General features: G+C 38.2%; 1 protein-coding gene across 1 annotated transcript in view; it reads right to left on the bottom strand.

Annotated features, from left to right (window-relative positions):
• LOC122792903 (CUB and sushi domain-containing protein 1-like) overlaps positions 1–27,815 on the bottom strand; it is a 4,548,980-nt gene that overhangs the window by 4,110,329 nt on the left and 410,836 nt on the right. Inside the window, exon 10 of the mRNA XM_044060461.1 lies at positions 20,199–20,387. Within this exon, the coding sequence (XP_043916396.1) occupies positions 20,199–20,387 (189 nt within the window). The remainder of the gene's footprint in view (positions 1–20,198; positions 20,388–27,815) is intronic.

Raw genomic sequence — 27,815 nt, 5'->3', positions numbered from 1 at the left:
GAAATGGAAGAGCTCAGAAGTAAAAGCAATGTAGAAAGCCTAGAAGCAACAGAAATTGAAAAGTAAATAGCTGAAAGAAAAGACATCTGATAGCTACAAGAGGAAAGGCGTTACCATGGAGGCTAAACAAACAAAGAGAAGAAAGAGGGATAATTAAACTAGGAAAAGATATTGGCAAATAATCAAAGGTGAAGAAGAAAAGAAGGAGGAACACAAAGGTTTCCTCCAGGGTATATATAGGTTCAAGGTATATGTGAGGCTAATGACCACCAGAGCCTTTGTAAGTTCAGTTCAACAACCAAACCCATCCATGCCTGTGTATCATGGGCATTTATTAGAAGAAGGTACATTAGTTAGGAAGTTGCTAAAATTTATGTGGGGGGTGTATGCTAGTTTGAAAATAGTTAGTGCCTGTCTCTGTCTATCAGACCCAGAATTAATTTCCTATTTGCCATCTATTGGTTAAGGTTATGGTTAAATAGTGTTAGAGATGGACTCTGCTTCACATGGCTGGGGAACCTGTTCCAGAGCATGGAGATCTTCTGGGACACATATCTGTCTCACCAACATGTTAGACCCTCTTATAAGATGTTAGTGTCATGGGGACACTCTATGATAGGTCCCAATTTGCACTCATCTGAGAACTTGGCTAGCCAAAGGCCCTTGAAATTAGCTTTTACATATGATAAGTAGATACCAAGTGGCAGCAGCCCCGGCAAGGGGCCCTGCGGTACTCTACTGGTGACTAGTCTCTCAGTAGAGGTGGTCTCACTGATCCTGACTTCCTGATTCCTGTCTGTGAGCCAGCTGATATTCCAATGAGTTTTGTAGGGGATTATGTCCAGTTTGATGAGTTTGTCAACTATTCCTGTGTGGGGTATTGTATCAATCACATTATCCAGATCCAGGTAGGTGGCATGTACCATTCTGGAATTGTTCGTAACAGTTATAGGTTTGACGGGGTTACTGATTTGATTTTTTATTTTGAAGAAGAAGACAATTTTGTTGTCCAATCTCACCACTGAGGATGTATCACAGGGGGCACTCCTATATTGGTGAGTACCTGATCCAGTATGTTTGAACTTCTGGTGGGTGTGCACATTATCTGGTCAAGGATGTTTTTTTTTTTCATAAAGTCCATGAATCACTGCACCTGGAAGTTTGAAGTAGTGTATGTTTTCCAGTGTAGAGAGGGATAGCTAAAGTGTTCCAAGAATAGGGTATGTGGTTTAATGGTTATTGTCTCCAGTATTTCTAGATATGAGCTGTGGAATTCTTGGGACATAGAGGGTGACCTATAGCTTGCTAGGATATAGTATGGGACTTTGTGGTGATTTAAACATGGATGACTCCAGGGCAGTGTCCTGTTTAACTAACCTAGACATATACTTGTTGCTAATGTAGATCAAGATTCGTCCACCTTTTGTCCTTGTCCGTGCAGTTGATGGTCTAAGGGGGTACTGAATCCTTGCACTCTTGGAGTACTTTCTATGGATTTAAACCCTGTCTCCATAATGGACATATGTTTGTATTCTACAGAATGAGGACAGCTTGTAGTGTGTGCAGATTCTTGTTTAGGTTCCAAGCACTGAGCAGTAAAACCTTGAGGTTTGTTTGGGTTTTATTTGGTATGTCAGTAGGTTTATCAATTTAGCATTGCCTAAAAAGGCTCTAAGAGTTGGATAAAGTTTTAGCCAATACAGGCTAGGGGAGACAGGTTCAGACCATCACTTGCAAAGCAACATGATTCATCAACCACATTCTCCCAAGCTGACAAATATTGCATCTCTCTGGAAAGACACCAAAAATTAAGCCAATTATTAAAGTCAATCTTCTTGCTAGGCACGTACCTGCCAGAGACACATATTCATAGAGATCAGTAATGTCTCTCTTCATGTAGTCCAGTGAGGTATGTCTCAGGTCATTAACACCCACATGGACTTTGAAAAAAATCATACTGATACCTGGGATATGGTGACGTGAGTGCAGGCATAGCAACTAACCATTGCCTTTTCTTTGTGTGGTCATGTGCGTGAGGCATCTGCATGTCGTACAGTAGCGTCTCATGTGACAAGAATCCTGGGTGATGTTTAGCTTGCCTTATTGGCTTTGCGCATGGGACTCCACTGGGTGTAGGGATATATTGGTGTTTGTTTTTGCTTTTCTTGAGTGCTTTAGAGATAAGAAAAACACACACATAGGCAGTCCCAGAATGACAAAGTGGAAAGAGATGGGTGATCTCAGAGGAAAGAAAGGATGGACTAGATGGGCAAATATCAAGGCTGGAGATCAAATTAGCACTAAAAGACATAAACAGAGGCAAAGCAGCAGGGCAAGATGGATACCCCACTGAATTCTACAAACTAGTAAGTAAGTAAGTAGAAGGGGAGCCAGCAAAAATATACAACACAGACAGAGAAGAAGGGAAACTCCCAAATGCCATGCAATAACAGAAGCAGAATAGGCCTGATACCAAAAGTGGAGAGAGAAATAATAGATGTGGGAGACTCTGTGTAATATCCCTAGTAAGCACAGTTCAGAAAATCTTTGCAAAAATACTAATGAAACAAACTGAAAACCCCCCTCCCCGTCTACATACAGAAACATGAAGTAAGGTTTGTAAAAGTGAGAAATTGTCAGATAACTGGTAGGAGGTATGGAAAGACAGGAGGAAGCATGTGACCAACAAGCAGGGATACTACTGCATGATATCAAAAAAAGCATTTGATTCATTAAGTGGGACTTTGTTTTGCACACATTGAGAAAATAGGGAGTGCAAGAAGCCTTCATAGGTTCATAGGTAGGTACTAGGCTATTGGCCCTAGGGTCTATATAAGCCTAGCCAAAAAATGTACCCTGGCTTTCGCCACCCAAGAAAATTATTTTCCTGTGCCCCTGTCGAGCAGAGCCACAGAAGTGATCCCTGGGCTGAATTTCCCATTTCCCATCCAATCATCAACATTTTTCTTGAAGAGTGCTAATGAGGAGCTCTGTTTGACATAGATAGGTAGTCTGTTCCAGAGTATGGGAAGTCTGTGGGACAGGAATCTATCCATCCAGCATGTTCTGTTTATTGTGGTGACAAGGTTTAGGTCCCTAGAGCATGCAGCTCGGAAGGATTGGGATTTCTTTAAGTGGAGCATGTCCAACAGCTCTGGGTTTGACATAGCTTTGTATGTTAGGCAGAGATCGCCCCTGAGTAGGCGATATGTGATGGAGTACAGCTGTACTTTTTTGAGACGGTCTGCGTAGGGCATCTGTTTGAGGCCAGTAATCCTCTTTGTGAGGTATTTCTGTGGTCTTTCCAGTTGTTGTAGATGTCTTGTGAGGTACATACCAAAAGGGGCGTTGTACTCTATAATGGGTCTAATGAGTGATGAGTAGAGGGGAACAATTACCTCTTTTTTTCTGGATGAGAATCCTTTTATGATGAGATGAGCTACATAGAAGGATTTCCTGACCACTGTGGCAATGTGATTATCAAAGGAGAGACTACTGTCCACCTGTGTCCCAAGGTCTCTTATCACATTTTCAGCATTAAGTAGACTACCAGCTATGTGGTAGTTCAAGGGTACAGAGTTTTTACCAAAGGGGATAACAATACACTTTTTGGCATTGAGCTTCAGGCCATGGATGACACCAGGTATATGTCTCAGTGAGGCTCTTTTGTAGTTTATCCACATCATTAGGAGTTTCAATTATGGCTCCTAGTTTGCAGTCATCTGCAAACTTTGTTAGCCAAAGACCTTCTGTGTTAGCCTGCACTTCAGAGAAGTAGATACCAAACAGGACAGGACCCAGGACTGAACCCTGTGGTACTCCACTTGTCACTGGTCTGAAGTCAGATTTGGAATCTGCTACTTTCACAGTGTGGGTTCTGTCCGTGAGCCAGTTGGCAACCCATTTTGTGACATAGGAATTTATACATAGTTTAGTGAGCTTATCTATAATTCCAGAGTGGGGGATGGTGTCAAAAGCCTTGGCAAGGTCTAGATAAGCTGTGTGAACAATTTTACCCTCATCTATGGCTTTGGTGACTGCTTCAAAGAAGTTAATCAGCTTTAGGAGACATGATCTGCCTTTTACAAATCCAAACTGGGTAGGGTCCAGAGTTTGGAGATTACCAATGTCTTTGTTTATGAGTTCCACAATGATACGTTCTATGGCCTTGCAGACCAGGCTCGTCAGGTTAATGGGGCGGTAGTTCACGGGGTCCGTCGTGGCTCCCCCTTTGTGGAGTGGGATAACCATCGCGGTGCGCCATTCAGTGGGTAGAAAGCCTGAGGTGAGGCTATGACTGAACATGGTACTTAGGTAGGGTGTCAGTTCATTCTGTAGTTCATGTAGAACGCAGCCTGGGATATTGTCAGGTCCCATGGATGTTGTGTTCTTGGCTTTGGAGAGTGTGTTTTTTACCTGAGCAGCCATGATTATAGGAACTTTGCATTCTTCCAGTATAGAGATGGGCCCTCTAGGGTTGAGAGGGGATAAAAGCAATGATCTAATTGGATAAAAGCAATGTACACAAACCCAGCAGAAGAAGTAAGGGTAAATGTTGAATACACACAGAGGATTCTAATACAAAGGGGCACAAGGCAAGGCTGCCTATTGTTCCAAGTAAGGGTAAATGTTGAATACACACAGAAGATTCTAATACAAAGAGGCACAAGGCAAGGCTGCCTAATGTCCCAAAGTGTTTAAATTATAGCTATGGAAGTCTTGGCAAGCTAGGTAAGGGAAGGACTACAAGAACGGGAATCACAAGGTTGGGGGGGGGGTCCTCCTTTTCACAGAATATTGAATCTTACTAGCAGAAGATATAAATAGAGTAGTAAGCATTGCCAAGAACACATTTTGAAGTAGGATTAAAGTGCAACCAATGGAAACAGTATGGACTAAAACAGGGGCAAGCACAAACCAATAAGTAGCAGGAATGGGGATAGATATATCTGAGACCCGGAATGAGTTATCTACAGTTAGAAGTATGGGAGACATTGAAACTGACTAAAGAAAAGAACTAAAAGAAACTCAAGAAAGAAACAGACGAAATACTGTGAAATTGGAAGGGCAAGATCACAACATTAATGTGTAGAGTGAATGTAGCAAAAATGATGATAAACCAGAAAATAAGTTATATGCTAAGGCACAACCCCATAACAGGAAGGGAAGAAGTAATCAAAAGCATCCAAAGCCTCTGCGACAAATACATATGGGTAGGAAACAAGGCAGGGATTAAAAAAGGAAGACTTAGAAAAAACATTAACAAAGGAATGCAGGGGGCATCACACCTTGTGATGTATGCCAAAGCATATGTTAAAAATCAATGGTTAAGGATGGCAGAAAAAAAGCTAGTCAGAAACCCTGTGAGGGGGAAGGTCATTGACAGAAGATGGAAAGAGAAGACCACAATAGGAGAAACTACAAAGGAAATACCCAACTACCACTGAGCCAAACAGGGAGAAAAGAAACACTAGAGAACTTTATGGGCTGGAGGCCATATGGGAAAAGGGAGAAATGGGGTAAAGAAATGTGGGAAGAAGAGAAAAAAATCATGGTGGAAAAAGGAAGTTTAGACTAGGGCAGATTCTCCATGAAAACTACAGAGGGTAGTTAGCAGTGAAAATAGGGAAGGAATGGGAGGATGTATGTAAGCAGGAAAAATGGGGTTGGTGGAAGAGAACTATGGTACAGGAAATACAAAGGAAAATAGGAGCAAACATTAAAAGACATGATGAGTCAATCACCTGTGGAAAGAAGAAATGGATAAAAAATGGATGGGCTGAAAAGAGACAGGGTAAAGTAGACTAATCTACTAAGATATATGACAGGAAAAGGAAGAAGGAGGATGGATAGCCACAGAGGAAGAATGGGAAGAGATATGGAGACTGGCTAGCAATACAAAAATTCTAATCAGGAGATGGGGTACCCAGATGACAATACAACATAGGTGATGCTTAACACCTTCAAGAAAAAAATATAAATGATGCAGAAAAGGAAATAACTGCTGGGGATGTGGAAGAGAGAGGAGGAATAAGACACATTTTCTGACAATGGGAATGTGAGAGAAAAAATATGGGAGAGATAGGTGAAGGAATGCGGTTAAATGTGGTGAAGAAAATTCCAAAACAGATGGGAACTATGTCTGTTAGGATTAGACACAAATCAGGAAAAAAGGAAATAAAATAAAAGGACAGATATTAATCATGGGAGTGTTGGTGTGGGGTAAGCTCTGGAATAGCTAGACATTGGATATTATAGTCCAACATAGAAATGTGGGACTGAAGACTAAATAACACAAACAACCTAAGGAAAATAATTAAGTGAAACTTAGGGAAGGTGGGGATAAAATCGAAGAGACATTTTTGTGAGATTGTGTTCATTTAGTTAGAGGTTTATTGCACCTGGCTTGGACACCTGCGATTGCAAGACTTGAATTGCTTCTAAAACCATCAGGACCTACAGAGCTCATATAAGTATATTTTTGCACTTGCTCTAACTATTTAAGTGATAGTTAACATTTCAGTGCTACAATTATTTATTTTGTTGAATTTATCACTGTTTTTCAGCCTGTGCTTGCTAAAGAAACCCCATCTGTTTGTTACTGTACTGCTCTTGGGTTGTTTTAACATTATTCTGCAAAAGCTGTTCAGAGTTTGCTAAAGTTCACCCTAGTCTGCCAAAATATTTCTAAGTGTTGCAAAGTTTTTGTGCATTCTGATCATTTTTCAGGGTTAGTGAACCTATTTCCAAGGATTCCAGATGTTGCAGGAATTCTTACATTTTACTCAAGCAATTGTTACTGCACTTGAGCTCAAAGTCAGTCTGTTTTACATTTGGAGGGTTCTTTTGCACTCTGGTGGGAGCAGAGAGCTAAATTCAACACATCCAAGGGTCTGGTCAATAGCTGATTCTATTTTTATCTGACTGGATTGAGGGTTTAATGTGAGAAAAGCCTTTCATCCTGCTGGTATAAAAGCCTCCCTGTGTTTGCATATAAGCAAACCTCTCCAGTTTAAAATCCTGTGCAGGAAACGTTCTCCATAGTCTCGCACTTTTCACAACTGCTTGAATAGCTGCTAGTTTCTGCAGACGATGGTACCACTGCAGGTCATCTATTAGTATACTAATAAACACTCTCACTTTGACATTTAAGTGATTCTCCCTTACTCCTTCCCATCTAGAAATAGTGTTTCCTTGCCTTACATAGTGCAAGCTAGATTCAGACCTGCTGAATATAGACTGCTTGGTATCACTGTGCTCTTAAACCAACCATCTTACATTAACAGGGCCTTTCTGCACCTTGTGGCAGATAGCTATGTACCCATCTGAATTGGAGGTTGCTGGAGAAAGGCTCAGTTTGGGGATTTCCCATTGTTAGTTGTGTTATAACTGTTTAAATTTGTCTGTATATAAGTCTCATGTTTTGTGGGTTTGCACTTAGTTTACCAGAGCTGCTTAACTTTTGAAAACTTTATTCAGAGGTCTGGAGTGCATCTTCACTGAAATCCAAGGCATCCACTGAAAGAAAATCAAAAATAAGTATATTTTAAGCCAGCGCTGCACTTTGTTAACTGTATTTAATTGAATTACTGCTTCATTGCTGCTGTTTGTGACTAAATCCAGCTAACCCACTTCCTTCTCAAATACCACGTTCAGAAAAATCCTGCCAAAATGGATGTGTAGTTACCCATCATTTCTCTTGCCAGCATGATTGATATGGGCACCTTGAGGCAATGTAGCAATTGCTTCATGTGTACTGACAATCATTTACTCATAAAGCAAACTAACACCCTATGTGAGAGATGCAAATACACTGAGGAACTGGAGTCAATTCTCTCACATAAAAACTAGACATCAAACAGGTCATCAGCACAAATGCTACATCTCTAAGGCAAACCTCACATCTCACAAAAAATAAGGTCATGGCACATAAAAGGTACTCACTAAAAGCCTACCAAAAAATAGAAACCTCCCAAAAGCACACCACCCACACTCACCACTAAGCAAAAAGAAACCACTATGCATATCAACACACACATCTGTGTCTCAACAAATAAGCCCCTAAGGCAAAATAAATCAAATATCTTGGTCATAAATGAATCAGCAGTGAGACACACAGATATCCCCCTCACCACACTAGACAAGTAGAAGGTCATCGTCAGCTGTGTATTAGGTGCCAGGATCCAACAAATCATGCATGCACTCAAGTCACTCAACAACAAGAATCATTATGACTCTGTCATAGTCCATGTTGGAGTGAATGACTTGACATACCTCTTTTGACTATATGAAGAGAGACATAATGGAACTCTCTGATTACATGTCCCATACAGGTATGTTCCCAGCCCTAAGCAGTATCCTACCCTCACCCAGGATGATGCCCCAATATAAACAAAAAATTATTAACTTCAACAATTGGCTCAGTCTCTGGTGTCAGTCCAGGGGGATCCAGTATATGTCAGCCTGGAAGAATATAGTAGACAGACCTCATTGCTTTGTTAGAGATGCTCTGCACCTGTCCCCCTTAGACTGTGGGATACTGGCAAATGCCCTTGCCTCCCCCATAGTGCCTTTTTAGGCAATGTCAAAATAACAAGTTTTCCAATTTAAGAAAATCTAATTGAGACAAACTCAGGGTCCTGCTGCTTAATGCTATGCGTTTAACCACAAAACTGCACTCCCTGGAAGCTCTCCTAACCTTAGAGGATGCTGCCATCTGGGCATTTCTGAGAAATGGTTCAAGGCCACTGTGATCACCCCAGACATGAAAGGCTATAATGTCTTCCACATGTTCAGACCTCAAAATGAGTGTAAAGGAACAAAGGTGGCACTGTATCCATCTTCATTAAAACCAAATACACTTTGAGACTGGTCAAACAGCATGACTCTGTTGAACTATTCCATGTCCGATTAACTATTGGGAAAGTACCACACCACATCATTGCTAGCTACAGATCCACCATGAACCAGGGTAAGCACATGCCATACCTCAGTTTACTGGAATCCCTCACCATACAGCCGAACACCTTAGTCATGGGAGATTTTACCTATATTTCCATAGACTGGGGGACATACATAAGCAAAAACATGCTTGCCCAGAGGTTCCTGCACTTTGTTAGCGCAAATGCTCTGGAACAAATAGTCTGCACCCCTACTAGGGGCTTTAATGCAGTGAATATAGTACTCACCAACATGGGGGCGTCACTGTACATCTCCACACATGATGCTCTCCCTGGTTAGGTCAGACCAGAAATCAGTCTCATTTATGGTAACTACTGGAAATTATACCCTCACGGGAACAAATATTTAAAAAAACTTTACCAAAGCTAACTACAGCCTACTAAGCAATGGTATAAAAAACTACATAACACCTGCAATCACAAATATCAGTGATCACTATGCAGAAGTGTACACAAATGACCTGTACAAACACTTAAGGAACTATCAAAAATCTGCTGTACCTGACTGGATCAAAACCAGGTCTTCCCGTAAATAGAAACCACCGTGGTGGACTTCAAGTATAAACAGATTATATAACAAGAGAAAGAAACTGCTGTCCAAAAACTAGACTGTTATCACTCTGCAGAGGAAGAGTTCCCTTCTAAGCTTAAACAAAAAAAAATCAGAAATCCAGTGAAGTCTAGTAAAGTTCATTATGAAATTAAAATTACATCCCCAGCCAAGAATAATCATAAGGCATTCTTTGACAACATCCAAAGTCTAAAAAGGAATGCCCAGCTATGTGGCAAACTGGTTGGAGATGGGATCATTCTTTATACAGCAGAAGATATCTTCAGCCTGCTAGCTGACACATTCAACACAAGCCTCACAAACTATCACCACCTACCATATCACAAAGCATAGCTGACACCAGTCCTCTGTCTAGTATCTCTATAGAGCAGGTCATCTCTGCACTCACCAAGGTCAAAAACATGGCCTCAATAGGACAGATGTGTCTCCCAGAGACTGTCAATTCTTTGGAATAGACTTCCAATTCACGAAAAACAGAGGTTCTCACTGATCCTATTCAAATGCAACCTAGATAACTGGATGGGAGACAGCAAATCCACCCCTGGGGTAACACACGTCGCTCAAGGACATGGGTAGCCAGTATTGATAAAATGCCAATAAAACGTAGTAGAAACACAGTAGTTGAAACACAAAGCTTTCGGATGACTCTTTCTTCAGTGTGATAACACCATAGTAAAACACAGAACTATTTAAATAAAATCACATGATAACAGTCAACCAGCATCACTATCTAATTAATTATATCATTATTTAATTATATATACGTGAAAAAAAAACTTAAAGACCAGCAAAGGCAAGGCCCCAGCTTCCTTTCCTTAAAATAAACGTCAGCAGCAACTCCAGATCAACAGTTAATAACTACTTTAATAGACAAATGCAACACACAAGCGCTTTCACAGAATGCTTCTTCAGGTGTATGAAAAAATGTTACAGACACACTTCCTTTATAGCAAGAAACTCATCACATGACAGGAAACTACAAACATTTAAAAATAAGCTAATTTCATTAAGCTATATGAAAACATTAGAACAGTATTAAAATAAATACATAATATATAAAAACGCAATATATATATATATATATATATATATATATATATATATATATATATATAAAATATATAAAAATATATATAAATGATATATAAACACAATGCCTCAATTGATGTCCATTACCTGCGTAATGGTCTATTTTTTAATACTGGTCTCATAGGGACATAGTCATTCAGGCTTAGAAGGGAACTCTTCCTCTGCACAGTGATAACAATCTAGTTTTTGGACAACAGTTTCTTTTTCTTGTTATATAATCTGTTTATACTAACTATGCAGTTCACCTCCATTTCCTCAGTTCTAGCTCTGATTTCACCCCCTCTTTTATTTTCATAACATCTCCCTATGACCATGAATCTAAATCTATGATTGTCACTAGTATCTACAACATGTTTAGCTAGAGCATTAAAATTACTTCCTTTCTTAATATGATATACATGCTCACTGATTCTATCTCTGAGCAATCTGTCTGTTTTCCCAACGTAGAACTTGCTACATACCTGATATGTGGCAAGATAAACCACATGGGGGGTATCACATGATGCATTAGTCCTTAAATCAAAGATTTCTCCTGAATCAGGGTGCCTGAACTTTGTGTCTTCCATTATGTAGCCACAAAACTGACATTTTTTTACATGGCTTAGTCCCTATTTGATCTCCTGATTGTCTTTGTTCTCTTGCTGTACAAAGCCTTCTTTTAAAACTTTTCTTATTTTTAAAAGTAAGCTGAAGTTGTGGGTCTAAAAACATGCTCACCTGCCTATCTGTTGTTAAAATATTCCAGTGTTTATTAATAATATCAGTGTACATACTCACATCCCTAGAATAACTTCGACACATCTTTAATTTATTACTATTAGTTGTTTTTTTATCTAAAGCATTCCTCAAGGGTTCCGAAAAATATGGTTTCGCACTCGTATCTCTTAATTTCCCAACCTCCAATGCATTTCTCTGGATCATGCTGTACTCATACCCTCTTTCCAATAACTCAGAACTAACAATTTCCTTCTGTTTGTCAAAATCCTCATTCCTAACATTGAGCCTAGACGCTCTAAAAAACTGATTTTGTGCAACATTCCTGAATATGAATTTTGAATGTATGCTATCCTTTCTTAATAATTTATTAACATGACATTCTTTCCTATACATCTTAGTATTCATTTGACCCTCATCATTTTGCTCTACTAGCACATCTAATAAATTTGCTGTTTTATCTGAAAAACTCAAAGTGAATTTAAGAAAGCTTGTGGAATTATTAATGTAGTCCACAAACTCAGTCAGCCGTTCTATTGACCCCTTCCAAATCAGGAAGAGGTCATCTACAAACCTATGGTAAAACATGATAGATTCTTTAAAAGGTCCATCTATCATATGCTCCATCTCTCATTCTAACATCACAGCATTCGCGTAACTATTCGAGCACGATGTTCCCATCGCCACCCCATTACGCTGCCAAAAGATTTGGTGTCTGAACATAAAGATGTTATTTTCTAGTGTGAGCATTAGCAAGGTTTGTAAAAGTAATGTCTTTTCATTAGTAAACTCACCACTGACCTTCAATAACTTAATAACACTGTTGATTCCAATATCATTAGGAATTACCGAAAACAGTGATATAACATCTAGTGTTACTAGAAAGAACCTATTTGTGCTTTGGCCCTTGCCAATACATTCATAAAGATCTCTAACAAAATTCTCAGTGTCTTTCAAAATATGCGCTGATTTATCAATTAGGCTCCTGAGGTTCTTCTCTAAGAATATTGATATAGGCTCTGTACACCAGTTTCTTCCTGCCGCTATCGGTCTTATAGGGGGATTGGTTTTAGACTTATGTAACTGAGAGAGACCTTGAATGCTCGGTATAACAGGATTATACACTAAAAAGTACCTTAAAAGGGCTTTATCTATGAGACTCATTTTCTCTAAATGCTTGAGTTCATTCTGTATTCTTTCAGTCATTGCATTAACTTTTGCAGGTGAAATCAATTGATAGAAATTAGAGTCATTTAACAATTCAAACATTATTTCATCATAATCTTTTCTATTCATGTTAACGATTTGCCCTCCCTTGTCAGCTGGTCGTATCAATGATAGCAGGATTATTCTGTAAACTTAATAAGGCTTTAAACTCAGATTTACTCAAATTATGCCATTTTTCTCTATTCCTAAGCATCTTCTGTTGGTAATAAACATTATATACATCTTCCAGACACATTTGTTTGAATGCATTAATCAATGAATTCTGTTTAGGCATGAATACACTTGGTTTCTTAAAACAAAAATCCCCACTTTCACTGCTGTTATTAAACATTATTTTAACATGAGGTTGCAGGTAAACATTTTAATATCAAAAACTATATCAGAAATATCCATATCAGTTGTTGGAATAAACAAAAGTCCCTTTTTTAAAACATTCAGTTCATCTTCTGTTAAAGTATAAGATGACAAGTTCGCTGTTAATGTTTTACATTCATAAATCAAAAACACACCTCTCTGGAACAACGTAAAACTCCAACTTGGACTTCCTCAGACTGAATAATATAGAAAAATACTACTAACTTAAAATACTACTAAAACAAACACATGACCATTTAATTATGATGTAACTTCCTCTTTTTTAAATATGCAACAAAATCAGACCTATCATTCATTCCAGGTGGATAGCATGCATTCATTTTAATTTGCCAAACATATTCCTTCCACCCGAGCTCATCTTCAGCATCAAATCTATTGTGCACATTTATCACTTTATCTAACACAATAAACTTGAAATTCACTTGACAACTTACACTATTTTTATAATGTTTAACAAAAGCATTTTTTTCATCTTTCACAGATACTGCATATTTATGCTAATAAATGCGTGTATTTAATTCTCTAGTTGTCCGCCCCACATAAAATGAATTGCAGGACATACATATGCATAAATAAACAATAAATCTCAATTTAGAGCTATATTTTCCTTTTGTTGTTATCACATGCCCTCCCACTGTTAGTTGTTTAACATCTGTCATCAAGAAGTTACACATATTACAATTTAAACACTTATACTTTCCTGTATTAGTAAAACTATTCTGTTTGGGTAGAGAAATGGGGGGGGGGGGGGTTTAATCTATCTTGAAATAAATTTTTAAAACTTTGTCCCTTTTTCTGTACAAATAATGGTCTATCTCCCACAACTTTCATCATCTCTGCATCTGAATTAAATAATTTCCAGTTATTAATAACAATATTTTTAATGGAAACAGTCTGAGGAAGTCTGAGTTGGATGAAAGCGCTTACTGATTTTTGAGTCTGTGGATTAAAAGCAACTTTTTACTGAATTTTAAGTCTGTGGATTAAAAGCAGAATTTTTTTGAACTTCGTGTTCCTGACCTGTGGTTTACTTTTAAATTTTACATTCATAAATGCTTTTTTGATGGTTTGTGGACTCGCCATCTTTTCTTCGCGTTTCCTCTTGTTCCTCGTCATGCTTCTGCCTCTCTGCTGTCCTCTCTGCTGGCTCCATCCTCCTCTGCTTATAGATCTCTCCCTGGTAAGAAGAGGAAAAGTCAAGCTCATTGGGCCAAGAGGTTTCAAAAAAGGAAAGCGTTCAGTGACCCCATCATGTTTTAACTTAGGGGATTCTCTTTCTGCTTCACGATGCACCTCTGCAGTAGTAGTAAAGATTTTGCGTCGGGCTCCCAATGCTGAAGTCATCTGTGTGTTTGTGCCTTCATTCTCCATAGTTGGTCCTTGCCCCTCTCTCTCTGGTTGCAAAATTGAACCATTAGAACTAGTGATTGTCTCTGCATGAACTTCTTCATTAATCAAGACCTCAGGTTCTGTATTATGAGGTTGAGATACATTTTGGGCATTATTTTGAAAGTCTCTGGGCCACATAAAGACATTCTCTTCTGCAAAATCCTTTTGGTCTCGCTGAAGTTTTTTCAATTTAATCTGCACTAGTTTTCTTGCAAAAACTGCTACATTATCTATGGTATAAGAAATAGTTTTCGTGACAACATCAGGATCGCACTTTTTGCACAAGTCTAAGTATTTATTCTTAATTGTAACTGAAACCAAAGCCTCTTCCCTTGTTGCTGCAGTAATTAACAAATTCAAGTATCCGAGACTGGTTTTAATATTTAACTGTTGCCACTCACTTAGCAACTGTGGATCACATTCAGTCTGGGCTGGCATTTTTAATACCCTGAGGCCTCTAGGTATTATGCTTTTAGTGAGACAAACTTGCAAATGGAATTTTTCAAATTGCACCCTTTTCAGTTTAAATTAATCTTTTTCCAACAAAAATATATCACTTTTCAGTGCAAGATAATCGATGTTGAACAGTTTGTTCCCATCAACATCACAACTACTATTAAACAAAGGGTTCTCGTTTTCACTCACCTTCAATATGAAGGAATTTATATTGGATTCAGTCCATTTGACACTCAGTCCTGGGTTATATTCTAATTCAATGCTCTCTATTTCTGTAGCCATTCTCCTGGTATTGTTGAATATAAAAAGAACCAATAATGCAGAGACAAAGTAGCCCAACACAAACCAGGTACCTTTGCAGAAAACCAGAAAAAGTTCACAAAAAAAAACTTAAAAGACCAACAAAGGCAAGGCTCCAACTTCCTTTCCTTAAAATAAACATCAGCAGCAACTCCAGATCAACAGTTAATAACTACTTTAATAGACAAATGCAACACACAAGGGCTTTCACAGAATACTTCTTCAGGTGTATGAAAAAATGTTACAGACACACCTCCTTTATAGCAAGAAACTCATCACATGACAAGAAACTACAAACATTTAAAAATAAGCTCATTTCATTAAGCTATATGAAAACATTAGAATAGTATTAAAATAAATACATAACAATATATAAAAACGCAATATATATATATATATATATATATATATATATAGATATACACAGAAAATATATAAAAAATATATAAATGATATATAAACACAATGCCTCAATTGATGTCCATTACCTGCATAGTAGTGTATTTTTTAATTCTGGTCTCATAGGGACATGGTCATTCAGGCCATGTCCCACATTGGCTCTCAATCTAACTATGCAATTCACCTCCATTTCTTCAGTTCTAGCTCTGATTTCACCCCCTCTTTTATTTTCATAACATTTCCCTATGACCATGAATTTAAATCTATGATTGTCACTAGTATCAACAACATGTTTAGCTAGAGCATTACAATTGTAAAAGAGTAATTTTAAGGTGAATGAGTAGACCTTTTTTGTGTGAGAAAGTCCATCCTGTGGGATAACTGGTTCTTACTGCTCTTGGGCAGGTGAAAAAGAAGGGAAAACAAGTGTTGTCTGTGCCAGAAGGGGGTCACCAAGAGAATCCTAGGATTGTATTTCTTAATTTTGAAAATGAACATGAGACTAATAGCAATAATTAGCTTCCCTTACAATAAAAAAGACATGGTGTTTGTTTTCCAAGCCTGAAAGCAAGGTAGTCTGCAACAGAACAGCCTGAATTGCCTGTTCAGATTGGAGGCAATAATATCTATTTGGGGAACACCTCACAGTTGGAAAACCTCTCTTTTTATCATCCACTTGTGAGGGTTTGTGCTGCATCTGTTGAAGGAATCTGCCATAGTTTTCATCCCTGAAGGCATGTAGACTGCTTGAAAAAGAGACTGTATTGCACTGAAACCTCCCAAGGAACTGTGACTAGTCTGTATACTTTGTAAAATGTTATTCCTCTCTAGTTGCTGATATACTACATTGGCATGGTACTGTCTGTTTAGATTTGGAGTTTCCTGTAGTCCAAAGGTGGCACACGGATCAGAGAGACAAGATTTTAGCTTACATTTCATGATGCTAATGTGACCTTTCATGCCTTACCCTGATAAAATACCTTGTATTTTTATGTTCATAGAACAAGTCCCTCATGCCAGATCTGAAGCATCTGTGGTGAATTCCTGGTAAAAAAGAGGCACACGAAATGGCAGGCACTGATTGAGGGATATCTGGTTGAGAAACAAATAAATAGCTTCTAAATGAATGACAAGAGAGGAATGGGAAAATTCAGGGGGTGGCAATACTGTGCCCAAACAGACTTGAGGTACCACTACATTTTTTTCCCTGTTGAAATGTCAGTTCTCAAAATGTCAAGCAACGGAAAGCTGAAAAAAAAGACTGAAAACACAGGAGAAGAGAGAATCTCAAAAATTGCTCTTCTCCTTTAAACTTCTTTTTTTGGGGCAAGTTCCCCCAACTTATATATACCAAGTCCAAGAATACCATACCTCAGAGAAAAGGGAATAATCCAAGAAATGGCATCTTGGACTTAGTATATGTAAACTGACTTTTCAGCCATTCAGTCTCCATGTATCAGGACTTTCTCTAGTGGGTCCTGACATTTTAAATGGTTACCATTTTCCGCAAGTGAAGTATGGCAAAAGGCACCATCCGGATAGTATAAAACATATACCCAAGTGTTCTCAATACCTCTCTTACTGTGGTCAAGGCTAGCAAAGAAAGACACTGGAAGAAGGCAATTAGAAACTGAAGTTTGTCTTGGAGGAGAAATGCCATCACTGAAACAGTGTTTAGATGGCAACTCAGAATAAAAAACCAACATATTCTGAGATGGAAGAAGAATAGTCTTTTCCTGATTTATTGTGAAATCCATGCTCAGAAAAAGATCCATGGTAAGTTTCGGATCTCAAAGTTTGATGAAGAAGGATATCATCCAGGTATGGGAATATATGAATACCCTGGAGCCTGCAAAAAATATGACTGGGGCTAGACATTTTGAACATTTCCTTGGGGCTGTAGAAGAGTAAAGGAGAGAACTGAGATTGAGAGTGCAAGGTAAGTAATCTTTAGAATTTTCAGTGGTCTGGATGGACAGAAATATGCAGACATGTATCTTTGAGATACAGGGGTAACCAAAAAGCTAGACGAATTATAACTGGGAGCAAAGGTTGATGGTTTAGCATTTTTTAATATGAAGCTGTCAAGAAATAATAAATCCAGAATAGGTCTCCAGGTACCTTCTCTTCTTGGCATTAAGAAAAGACTTGAATAAACTGCCTTTCTCTGCAGATGAGGGGGGGTTGTCTCTTTGGTTTTCTGAAGAAGCAAATCTTTTAAAATTGGGGAATAAGGTGCTCTAGACTTGGAGGTAATTGTGGGATACCTAAATGGGTAGGATGACAGAGCCAAGTGAGTTTTTATTCCTTCTGAATAATAGTGAGTATCCATTTGTCTGAGATTATTGGTTCTCATGTAGTGAGGAAGAGACAAATTGTTTAAAATAAGGAGGGGTGGCTGAGGTGGGGAAGAGAGGAGAGGGAGAAAGAGTCAGATAGTCACAAATTGGGGAGGGGGTGTCAGGAAAGGAACCTTTAGGTCCCTTAAAATATGATTCGGAGTTGTCCTGGAATTTCTTTTTGAAAAACATTTTTCCTTTTTTTTTTGCTGCATTTGTTACTCAGCCATAGAGGGATAGTTCCTTCGAATGTTCGGAACAGAAGACAGGAAGGTTTCCAAAAAATACTGCATAATCTTACCTCTTGCAGCAGTAGGACCTAAATAGAGTTCCTCTATCCAGAGGAACATCTAATAATCTGCTTTTGATGCCCCTAGGTAATGATTGGAGGATAAAACAGTGAATATTTATAAACCTGTAGCGACAGCTCTGGAGGGTATATCAGTTGCATCATAGCTGCATTTAGTAGCATGCCTAGCTACTTGGGAGGCAGAATTAATTAGAGCAAATAAAGATTTCTTAGTGTCTGAATCAGGCATAATCGTTTGGAAACTTGTTAATGTCTCTCATATTAGTCAAAGATATCTGGACAAGAGGATTTGATAGTTTATAGACTTTAATGTAAGTGTAGTGCCCTACTCTCCTTATCAATATGAAAGGCTTTAGTGGATAGGAGCAAACTGAATGGTTTCTCAGATTCCTAAGAAATTACCACAAGGTCTGAGGATGAGTTTTATGTTGACACTTACTCTTTCCAGCACCTTGTTTTTTCAGTAGCAGGGGGTTGTGATTTTGAGTATGGCAAAACAGAGTCGGAGGTATCTCAAGGAGTTTCTAAGACCAGAAGTATGGCTGAAGGTTTAGTGACTCAAATGTCCAAAAGGTCTTAGTACATTTTTTGGAAGTATGAGAACCTTTTGCCTTTCCATTAGAAGTGTTGCATCATTTTTAGTACAGTGTCCCTAAAGAAGAGTTCTTCTAAAGGTGAATCAGAGGACATAGCATCATCCGTTTCAGAGTCAAATCCCATTGGGGAGTGAATCTGAGAAGAGTAAACTGTAGACTTTACTTCAGATTCAGAATCTTTTTTTCAGAAGATAACTGTCTTTGTCTTTTTTGAGAAAAGAAAAAAGTAGAAAAATGAAGAAAAGAATTAGGGAGGTTTTAAAAACATAATTGCCTTAAAATGACCCTGTGAAGTAGAAGATCTGATCCCTGATGTACCTCTATAAGGGTTCCTGGTACCTCTACCCTGATTAAAATCTGAGGAACATCCTCTAGTCCCTCTGATGTATCAAGCTGAGGGTCCCCTGTTAAATCTGAATCAGCAGTCTGATTGGTGGAGCAAGACATATTAATAGGCTGTGCCTCATTGCCCTCCGATGGAGTTGTGACACCAAGAGCAGCTGCTAACACAGTTTTGCCTGAGGGCTGAGCAAGTGCCACAGCAGAGATGTCCAGGCCAGATTGTCAATAGAAGCTTCAGCTTTCAATTTTTGAGCTCCTTTTTGGGCTGTAGAGGGACATCTGACAGAAAAGATTCACAGGTCATCCTATTATGTAAGAGCTCCTTAAGAATTTGATTTTCGAAGAAAAATTTTGAAAGAAGCTAAGTGGTGTTTGAGGGATTTAGACACAAAACACTGCAGATCAAGCACTTTGTAATTATGAGGCAATAACTGGTAGTGCAAATACTTCCTGTGATTATCTCTGTATAGTATCTGTCATCCACAGTCGCATTTACTCCCCTAGGATGACACAGAAAAAATTCTGTCAAAAATTAAGGAAAGGAAGATGTCCACAACAGGGATACGTATCTGCCAATGGAATGGAATTTGGCTCATGCCATGTAGTTGACAGACTGAAACTCAAGTGATAACTCTCTAGTCAGGTTGGCAGCAAGAATGCTCTGAGTATTTTTGTGTTTGCATGTCCCTTATATACCGCTTTGCATTCTCGCACTGTAGGTATATGTCAAACATAAGACGCAGAAGGAAGCTGCCCAAACTTTCATATGCTGGACATACGTATAGTGTCCTTCACAGGATATGTCCCATAGATGGTGAATACTGCAATAGTGAGTAACGAATCATCTACCTTGACCATCTACCCATCTAGTTTCATCTTCCACTCTCGGCTAATTTCATCCTTTCAGTATAATGTAAAGATTACTATTACTATTGGAATTAAGCTACATTTCTGGAAGGACTTATGCAAGTCTTAAACAGCACAACATGGCAAGAAATGAAACGCATTACTCTTCAGGAACAAAAGGCAGATTCTAACAGTAACTGCTAAACAGTTATAATTATATACTTATTCTAAGCTGAATACTTTTCATTTTTTTCACAAATGAAATGAAAACATGTGACCACCTACCCACACACCTTGGCAGGGGTGCACTCCACACACGCCGACCTCCACCAAGACAAGTAATCCGAGATGCCCCTTCTAGTCGATATCCTGGAAAGCAAGTAAAGGACAAGGAGTCTCCTACTCCAAACTGGAAACCAAACCTCCTGCTGAAAGCTGGGACTCCTGGATCATCACATGGCTCAAGGTCATATTCTAATTTTCAGACAAAGAAAATAAGTCTTAAAAATGGAATAAGATATGGGATTATATATTTACCAATTTTCAAATGAAGAATGTAACACTCTTGTTAAAGGTTCATTGTTACCATTCACAGTATTGGTAATTACAAATAAAAACATAAACACTGTACTTGCAATGTTTTGAAATTTCTGTTGTGCTTGCTTATAATGACTGCCTTCATGATTTTCAATACCTTTTTATTCATTTATTCTTTCCATTTCCACACCTTAAAGTAATTAATTAACCAATTCATCAATTATTCTCGTAGTGTTTAAATAAAAATAAAATATTCAGCAGTTCCTTACAAGCACTTCCAGAACCTTCCCCCTCTCTGCACTTTCTAGAGAAAAAAGTATGTGTATGAATATGCGTGTGTGTCTACCGATGTTTGTTTGTGTCTTTCGACTTTTCCCGGTTAGGGGTCGCCACAGCGAAAATCTGGTCCGCTAATGATTGGTAGTTAATTTTTATGTGCCGAGTTACCAGCCCTGATGCACAACCTTCAATGAAGGTACGCCCATTCATGCATGTCTCCAATCAGAAGACGCTCTAGCTGTGAATCGAACCGGACAGCGTCTTACTGTGAGGCGATGTATGATCAAGATATAGATACAAATATATAGATATAGTTGTGTGTGCATATATATATGTATATGTATATATATATATATATATATATATATATATATATATATATATATACACACACACGCATTTTGCTTTTTTAATAAATGTTCAAATGATATATATGGTGCAAATTGAACCATCCTTCCAATGGAAAATCAGAATTTGTAGAATATCTTGACTGTAATATATAAAGATAAGTCTCTCTGGCAATTATTCCAGCTTTTGCAACAATCTTGGAAATTTCAAAAGGTATAGTTGGAAAAGTACACAACATTCAAAAGTTGTATGCATATAGAACTATATATGTGGCATCATCATGGATTAAGTTTACCAATTCCCTCATTTTTCCCACTAAAAAGAAATGATTAGAAATATCCAACACATGTTCATAGGTTCATAGGTGTGTACTAGGCTACTGGCCCTGGGGTCTTTACAAGCCTAGCCATAGGATTACCCTGACACCGTGCCACCCGACCTTAGTTCCCAGTGCCTCTGTCGAGTACTGCCACTGGAGTTATCCCTGGGATGAATTTTCTATTTCCCATCCACTCATCAAGATTTCTCTTGAAGAGGGTCAGCGAGGTGCTCTGCTTAACACGTATGGGAAGTCTGTTCCATAGCATGGGCAGTCTCTGTGTTATGATCCTGTCCCTCCAGTACGTTCTGTTGATTGTTGTAATGAGATTGAGGTCTCTGGAGTGTGTGGTGCAGAGGGACTGGGATTTCTTTAGCTGTAGCATTTCTAACAGAGCTGAGTCAGACATGGCTTTGTAAGTCAAGCAGAGATCACCTATTAGTAGATGATATGAGACAAAGAATAGCTGGAGGTTTTTGAGTCTGTCCTTACAGGACAAGTGTTTAAGGCCTAGAATCCTCTTTGTGAGGTACTTTTTGGCCTCTCCAGTTGTTGCAGGTGTCTAATGTACCAGTTCTCCATTTCACCACAACCATGCTGACAGCTGATAAACCATTTCATCTTTGTTAGTGCCCAGAATGTCCAATATAAAATCTTCTGCAATATTTACTCAATTTCTAAATGATCTAAAAATAATTTAGAATAATAATTGTCAATGATGCAGCTCAATGGCTTACTAACATATTCCACAGGTCTCAAAAAAAAAAAAAAATAAAATCAGTGTTCAAAAAATTTTAACGAGCATAATTTTAATACATTACATTAAATCCATCTGTGTTTAAACTCAAGGGCTCTCTAACCTGACCTGAGAGTCCAAAGTGCAGTCTGATTAATCTGCAGCGTATTCAGAACTGATATGGAATTACTCTTTCGGCAAGATCAAAACACAGATGTAATTTGTATAGTTTGTGGATATGTTTCCTGTGTCATTTTGCTTGCTCTTTTATTTGTTCATATTTGAGATATGCTTTTAGCACATGCTTATTCCCACATAATAACAAATGTAAGTATGCATCAAAAACGATATGCAGGGACTTTCCACTGTTTTTGAGCATCTCTAAATAACAGCTTCAGTTCGAAAGAACCAACCAGCAAATATATTGTTATCCAATTAAGTGTTTCTCTTTAACTTAGCATAGTGGAAAGAAGTAACTAAAGGGAATCAGACAGATTTCTTAAGGGACACAGGAGACATTTTTATTATGCATGTGACTGCATTTTTTGTCTCTATCACTTTAAAAAAGGTATTTATGATTATGTTTTTACTCATTTAGAACAATATTGCTTCTTCTATCTAGTTCAGCTGTACTAAAGAGATGTATGAAAAATGACTCAACTTATAACTCACTCTGTTTGCATATCTAAGAACATTAAAGAAAGCATGCTATGTAGAGTAGAACGTATTTTACAACCAAATGGTTTCTTATCGTAATCAGTCTCAAAATGCAAAATCTGAGAGACTATAGCTGAAAAAAACATTCCTAACTTATTGTAAAAAACACTTACATTGATGTCCATTTTCTAATGTCTGGCAGTTTATTTCAGAAGGTTAAAGCTATACCCGGTTAAAAGACGTACATGTTATAGGCCCAGGTTATACTCTCTCCGCTTCAGCTTGAAGCCTGTATGATCTTGAATAAGGAATTTAATAGCTAGGGTTCCTGGGTCACTCCTTACAGTTGTGTAAGTAAACTTACCATAACAGTAAATGTTTGAGTAGTTCATGCTGCAGCAGACTTAGACAGATGAGTTATATCCTGCTAAGGATATAACAACTGCTCAGTTTCCAAAGCTTCAGGTTGCCTTCCACATGCTGAAGTTGTATTCAGCTTGATATGAGCTGATGGAAAAGAGTGGTTTGGGTATCAAGCTCTTAAGAGCTTTCTTGACAACTGAGAGAAGAACACTAAAGCTTTGCAAAGGTCAATGCTTGGAAAATAAAAATAGACTTCCTCATCCTAGCAACAAAAGAATACAACAATAAAGTGGACAGAGAGAAGGTGAGGTGGCTACTGCTGCGGTGATGATTTGAACGTCTACTGTTATGGTAAGTTTACACAACTGTACAATGTTCATCCTATTGATGACTGCTGCAGTAACCTTGGCTATATGGATAGACTACAGTAGTTACACTGACTGGGAGGAAGAAAGATGAGGATTTAGTAGCCCCTGGTGAATAGTTCTAGCAAGGCCCATTCTACATAAAGAGAAGTAATCAATCTTGTAGTGCTTTGGACATTGGATCAAGTTGCCACTTCTAGAATACTTCTAAAGCCCTGGTAGAATGAACCGTGATCTAGCCGACAATTGTCTTTTTTTGGTTGGTATAACATAAGGTAATGGCCTGCTTTGGCACAAGTTGTCCTTTCCTCCTGCCTTCACAAGATCAGAGTTCCTAAAAGATTTAGTTCTGTCAAGATAAATTTCTGAGCTGTCTGTGGACATGCCTCATTTTTAGGTTCCGGAAAGAAGACAAGAACATGTAAAACTTGGTTCAAAGTTAACGTGGATACCACATTAGGCATAAATGAAGGATTTGGAGAGACCCTCCATAAGAGCTTGCAACTCAAAGACTCTTTTTTGCAGAAGTCACAGCAATCAGTAATACTATCTAACATCTTATCTCAAGTCAGCCTGCTGAGATCCTCAAATCAGCGTGATGAGCTGGTTCAAATGGAGTAAGAGTTAATTTTTCCAAAACAAAAATAACATCTCAAGGAGGGGCCACCTGTTTACCAGGATGCTTGGTATGCAACACAGTTTTCAAAAACATGTTCACATAAAATTGCATTGAGAGTGGGGGATCCACTGGCAGACTTGCCAAAATGGCTGATAAATGTATTATGAAGAAGGGGAATGACAGGTCAGGGAATAGTAATTCACACAAATAATTTAGAACCAGAAAAACACTAGCCTTAAAAGGGTCCTAATTATTGTCTTGTCATCAACTAGATTTTTTTTTTTATTTACTAATGCACATCCTCAGAAAACAGGTTCCTAATAGGTACTAAGACTCATCCAGGCAGTTATTTGCAGTAGTTTACAGATGTAATGTGTCCAACACCCCCTATCCTGTGAGAGTAGGTCCAGTCTTTAAGACAGCTAGCAGGAATTGATCTGGACCAGTAGAATGGGAAACCACTGTTGCCTGAGGCAGAAGGAAGTCACTACAATGATCTCTGGAAAGTCCTTTTGAATCTTCAGACTTATGCTGGATATTAGCGGAAAGGGTGGAATGCATACAGTAACAAGGAAAAGAAAAGGAATCTATGTCCAGGCCTTCATGCATGGAGTCCTGGAGCAGAATTTTCGCAACTGATTGTTGTGGCTGGAGGTATACAGAGATGAGATGTTCCCCACAGCTGTATCAATTCCTGCAAGATACTCTGATTTGTCTTTCAAGCTACCATGTGCAGAGAGTATGATCTAGTTGCACCTTGTTTGTTTACATTCCACATCACGGTGTTGTCTGAAAACAGTTGTAAACATCCAGGGGACAACAGATTACTGAGAGTTTATCATCATTTAAGAGAGCCAACATTTCTTTCATGTGTTTTGGTCTGTCTTTTCTCTTCCAAAGACCCTGTGTTTTTATCCCCATAGACACCACTCTCTAAGCAAATTCTCATACGTTTGTTGATACAGATTGTGCTGGAACTGTAAGGGAAAATAGGACACCCAGATTCAAATAAAACTGGTTTCTCTGCCAAACAATTTTCCTTCTCATAACCCCCAAAATTAGAATGTAGAATGTCAGGGGATGTTGATGTTGAGACTATATCAGTTTTAGGTACCAGTGAATTTTCCTCTCATGGAATCTTGCTAAAGGAATCAAGAGAATCACAGACGGCATGAATTCGATTATCCTGAGAAATGTCCTTGCTGAGGCCTTGGTTTAAGTGGAAAAAAACTTGGGAATGGATCTGAATGCAGATCTACCTTTTCTGGTGAAGAAAATATCTTTGAACTGTGGAAACAAGAAGACACCCCTGGAAAAGAATCCCATGAAAAGGAGTTAAACAAGACTTTTTGATGTTCTCCTGGATCCCCAGTCTGTGAAGATGATCTGTTATCTAAGAAGGAGGTTGTTGATACTTTCAAAAATGCTCTGAAAAAAGGCAAACTGTCTTAGTAAGGAAAAATGTGAATGCCTTGCAGTTTAAAGGAGGCAAGCATAGGAGATGCAAAGTTTATGCATACCCCTGGGGCAGTGGATAACCCAAAAGGTAATGCAGAAAATGAAAGTATGATCAGGGCATAAAAAATATGAGGGATTAGAGGAAAAAGATCAAAGTGGAAGGGTTTTCCTCTGAGGAGATTAGTAGCACATATAAAATATTGCGCAGCAACTATAGGTATCAATTAGAAGAGGTGAGAAAAGATTGAGAAGAGATATTAGGTAAGCAATTCACAAAGAAATAATGGGAGGAGATATGTGTGGCTCCCAAATATGCAACAAAATCTAGAAGACTGAAATATCCTCTAGAAGTATTTGCATAGGTGCTGTTATACCCCAACCAGAACCCAAATACTTTTTCCTCAGGTAAATAGCAAATGCTGGAGGTGTGATAGGGAATAAAACTGTTACTGGGAACATTTGTTTTTGGAGTGTAATCAGGTGGAAGAATTTAAAAAATCCCTACAGAGTACTCTGTCAGAAATATTGGGTAGGAAAATGGGTGCAACAAAGAAAATTACTTTTTGAGCAGGGATACAGGATCTGAATTGTCTACACATAGTAAGGCATTGTAAAGGTTAATTCTGGTGGCTGTTAAAAAATAATTACTTGAAATTAGAAATCAAAATATAAACCAGCTATACTTGAAGTAGGGAATATTTTTGCAACAGAGATATAAACAGGAAGTGAGATCTTTAGAAAAGGTTATGAGTAAAATATATTGAAAAAAATAAACTGTTGGAGATATACATGCAGAAAAAATGTTTTAGTGGAGGAATTAGGTTTAAGAAAATGTAAGAACCAAGCGATTTATGTAATTTTGCTTAGATTTTATGGTATAGAACCATGAATGTGATGTATAATGTTTCTAAATGTGAACTTGTTAATAAATGGTGCAGCAACTTTAAAACTAAAAATAGGATGATTGGTTGAGTAAAGTCTGCATTGTAAGAAATGTCTGAAATCTATAACAACAGGAATGTGCTGATAACCATTTTCTTTAATCTAAGGCACCAGGCAAAATAAATGGGGAATGACAGTAAGATTTTGAAAAAATAACATTTTGAACCTGGGCTCTATCGCTAACAGGTTTAAAAAGGAATGAGACAGCTCAGTTCTCCATTAATCTTTTTTCTTTGACACTAGAAACATTTTTCAATATAAATCTTCTCATATCTGAGGAGCAGGGAATGCTTCTATCACCCCAAATCAGTAGATGCTGAATGACAGAAGGGAAAAGAGAAATCTGAAATGACAGATGCAGAGGAATCCCTTGAAAAGGAAGGAGATATTCCCACTACCATCTGTATCTGTGATGAATCAATTTCAGAAACAATTTATCTGGAACTATCTTTTGTCAAGGAGAGAAATGGAGGATCAGAATTTTGGAAATGATTAAAGATTTGCCAGGTAAGTTACTAGCAGTAATAAATATGTCCTCCAAAGCTGGAAGACCAGGAAGAACTGGCATTAGTTCAGCAAATTACATTTGCAGTAAATTATAATAGTCTTTCAGAGACAATAGAATGTCATTATGTTTCACTGAAACAACTGTTCATTCTGGAAATCATTTCAGAAAAAGAGAATCCTTCAAAGGGGCTGTAAGAAACCACACTATCACCAGAATCAGAAACATGCAGAGAGAAAAGCAGAAGTTGCCCCTTCATCACTTTATAGCTCCAAATCTTGAACATCCTCAAAAAATCAAGTCTTTGTTCTTTCTTTTACAAGAAACAGCAGAGCTGGAAGTATCCATAGCCTGAATTATCTCTGTGGGCTTAACCTAATAAATCACTGCTTTTCAAAGTAACTGAGACAGGAGAAGACATATAACTTTTGGCTACTTTTTGATAGGAATTACTGCAGAAGCAGCCTTACATTTGATAGGCATGATGTCCCTTGGGACAGATTTTCCAACCTGGCTAAATAGAGTGGTATCCAATGCTCCTTCTTCTAAGACTATAAATAATGGTTTTCCCATGCACACCAAGGGCAGTTCACCAGCCTCAGGAATTTCTCTAACCCCCTTTCCATGGTGGCTGAAAGGACTGCACCAGAGGAATCCAAGAAAAAAAAAATTGTCTGACATACTAGAAATTACTACAGTAGAGTCTCATATTTTTTGGTGGTAGAGGAAGGAATAATAGAGGAACTAGTGGAGTGGATCAGCAGTCAGTAAAAC

The sequence above is a fragment of the Protopterus annectens genome, chromosome 2.part0 (assembly GCF_019279795.1).
Source record: "Protopterus annectens isolate FY-2018-M chromosome 2.part0, PAN1.0, whole genome shotgun sequence".
In the NCBI taxonomy this organism is placed as follows: Eukaryota; Metazoa; Chordata; order Ceratodontiformes; family Protopteridae; genus Protopterus; species Protopterus annectens.
Note: the sequence above shows the minus strand (reverse complement) of the source record. Positions and strands in the feature narration are given on the sequence as shown.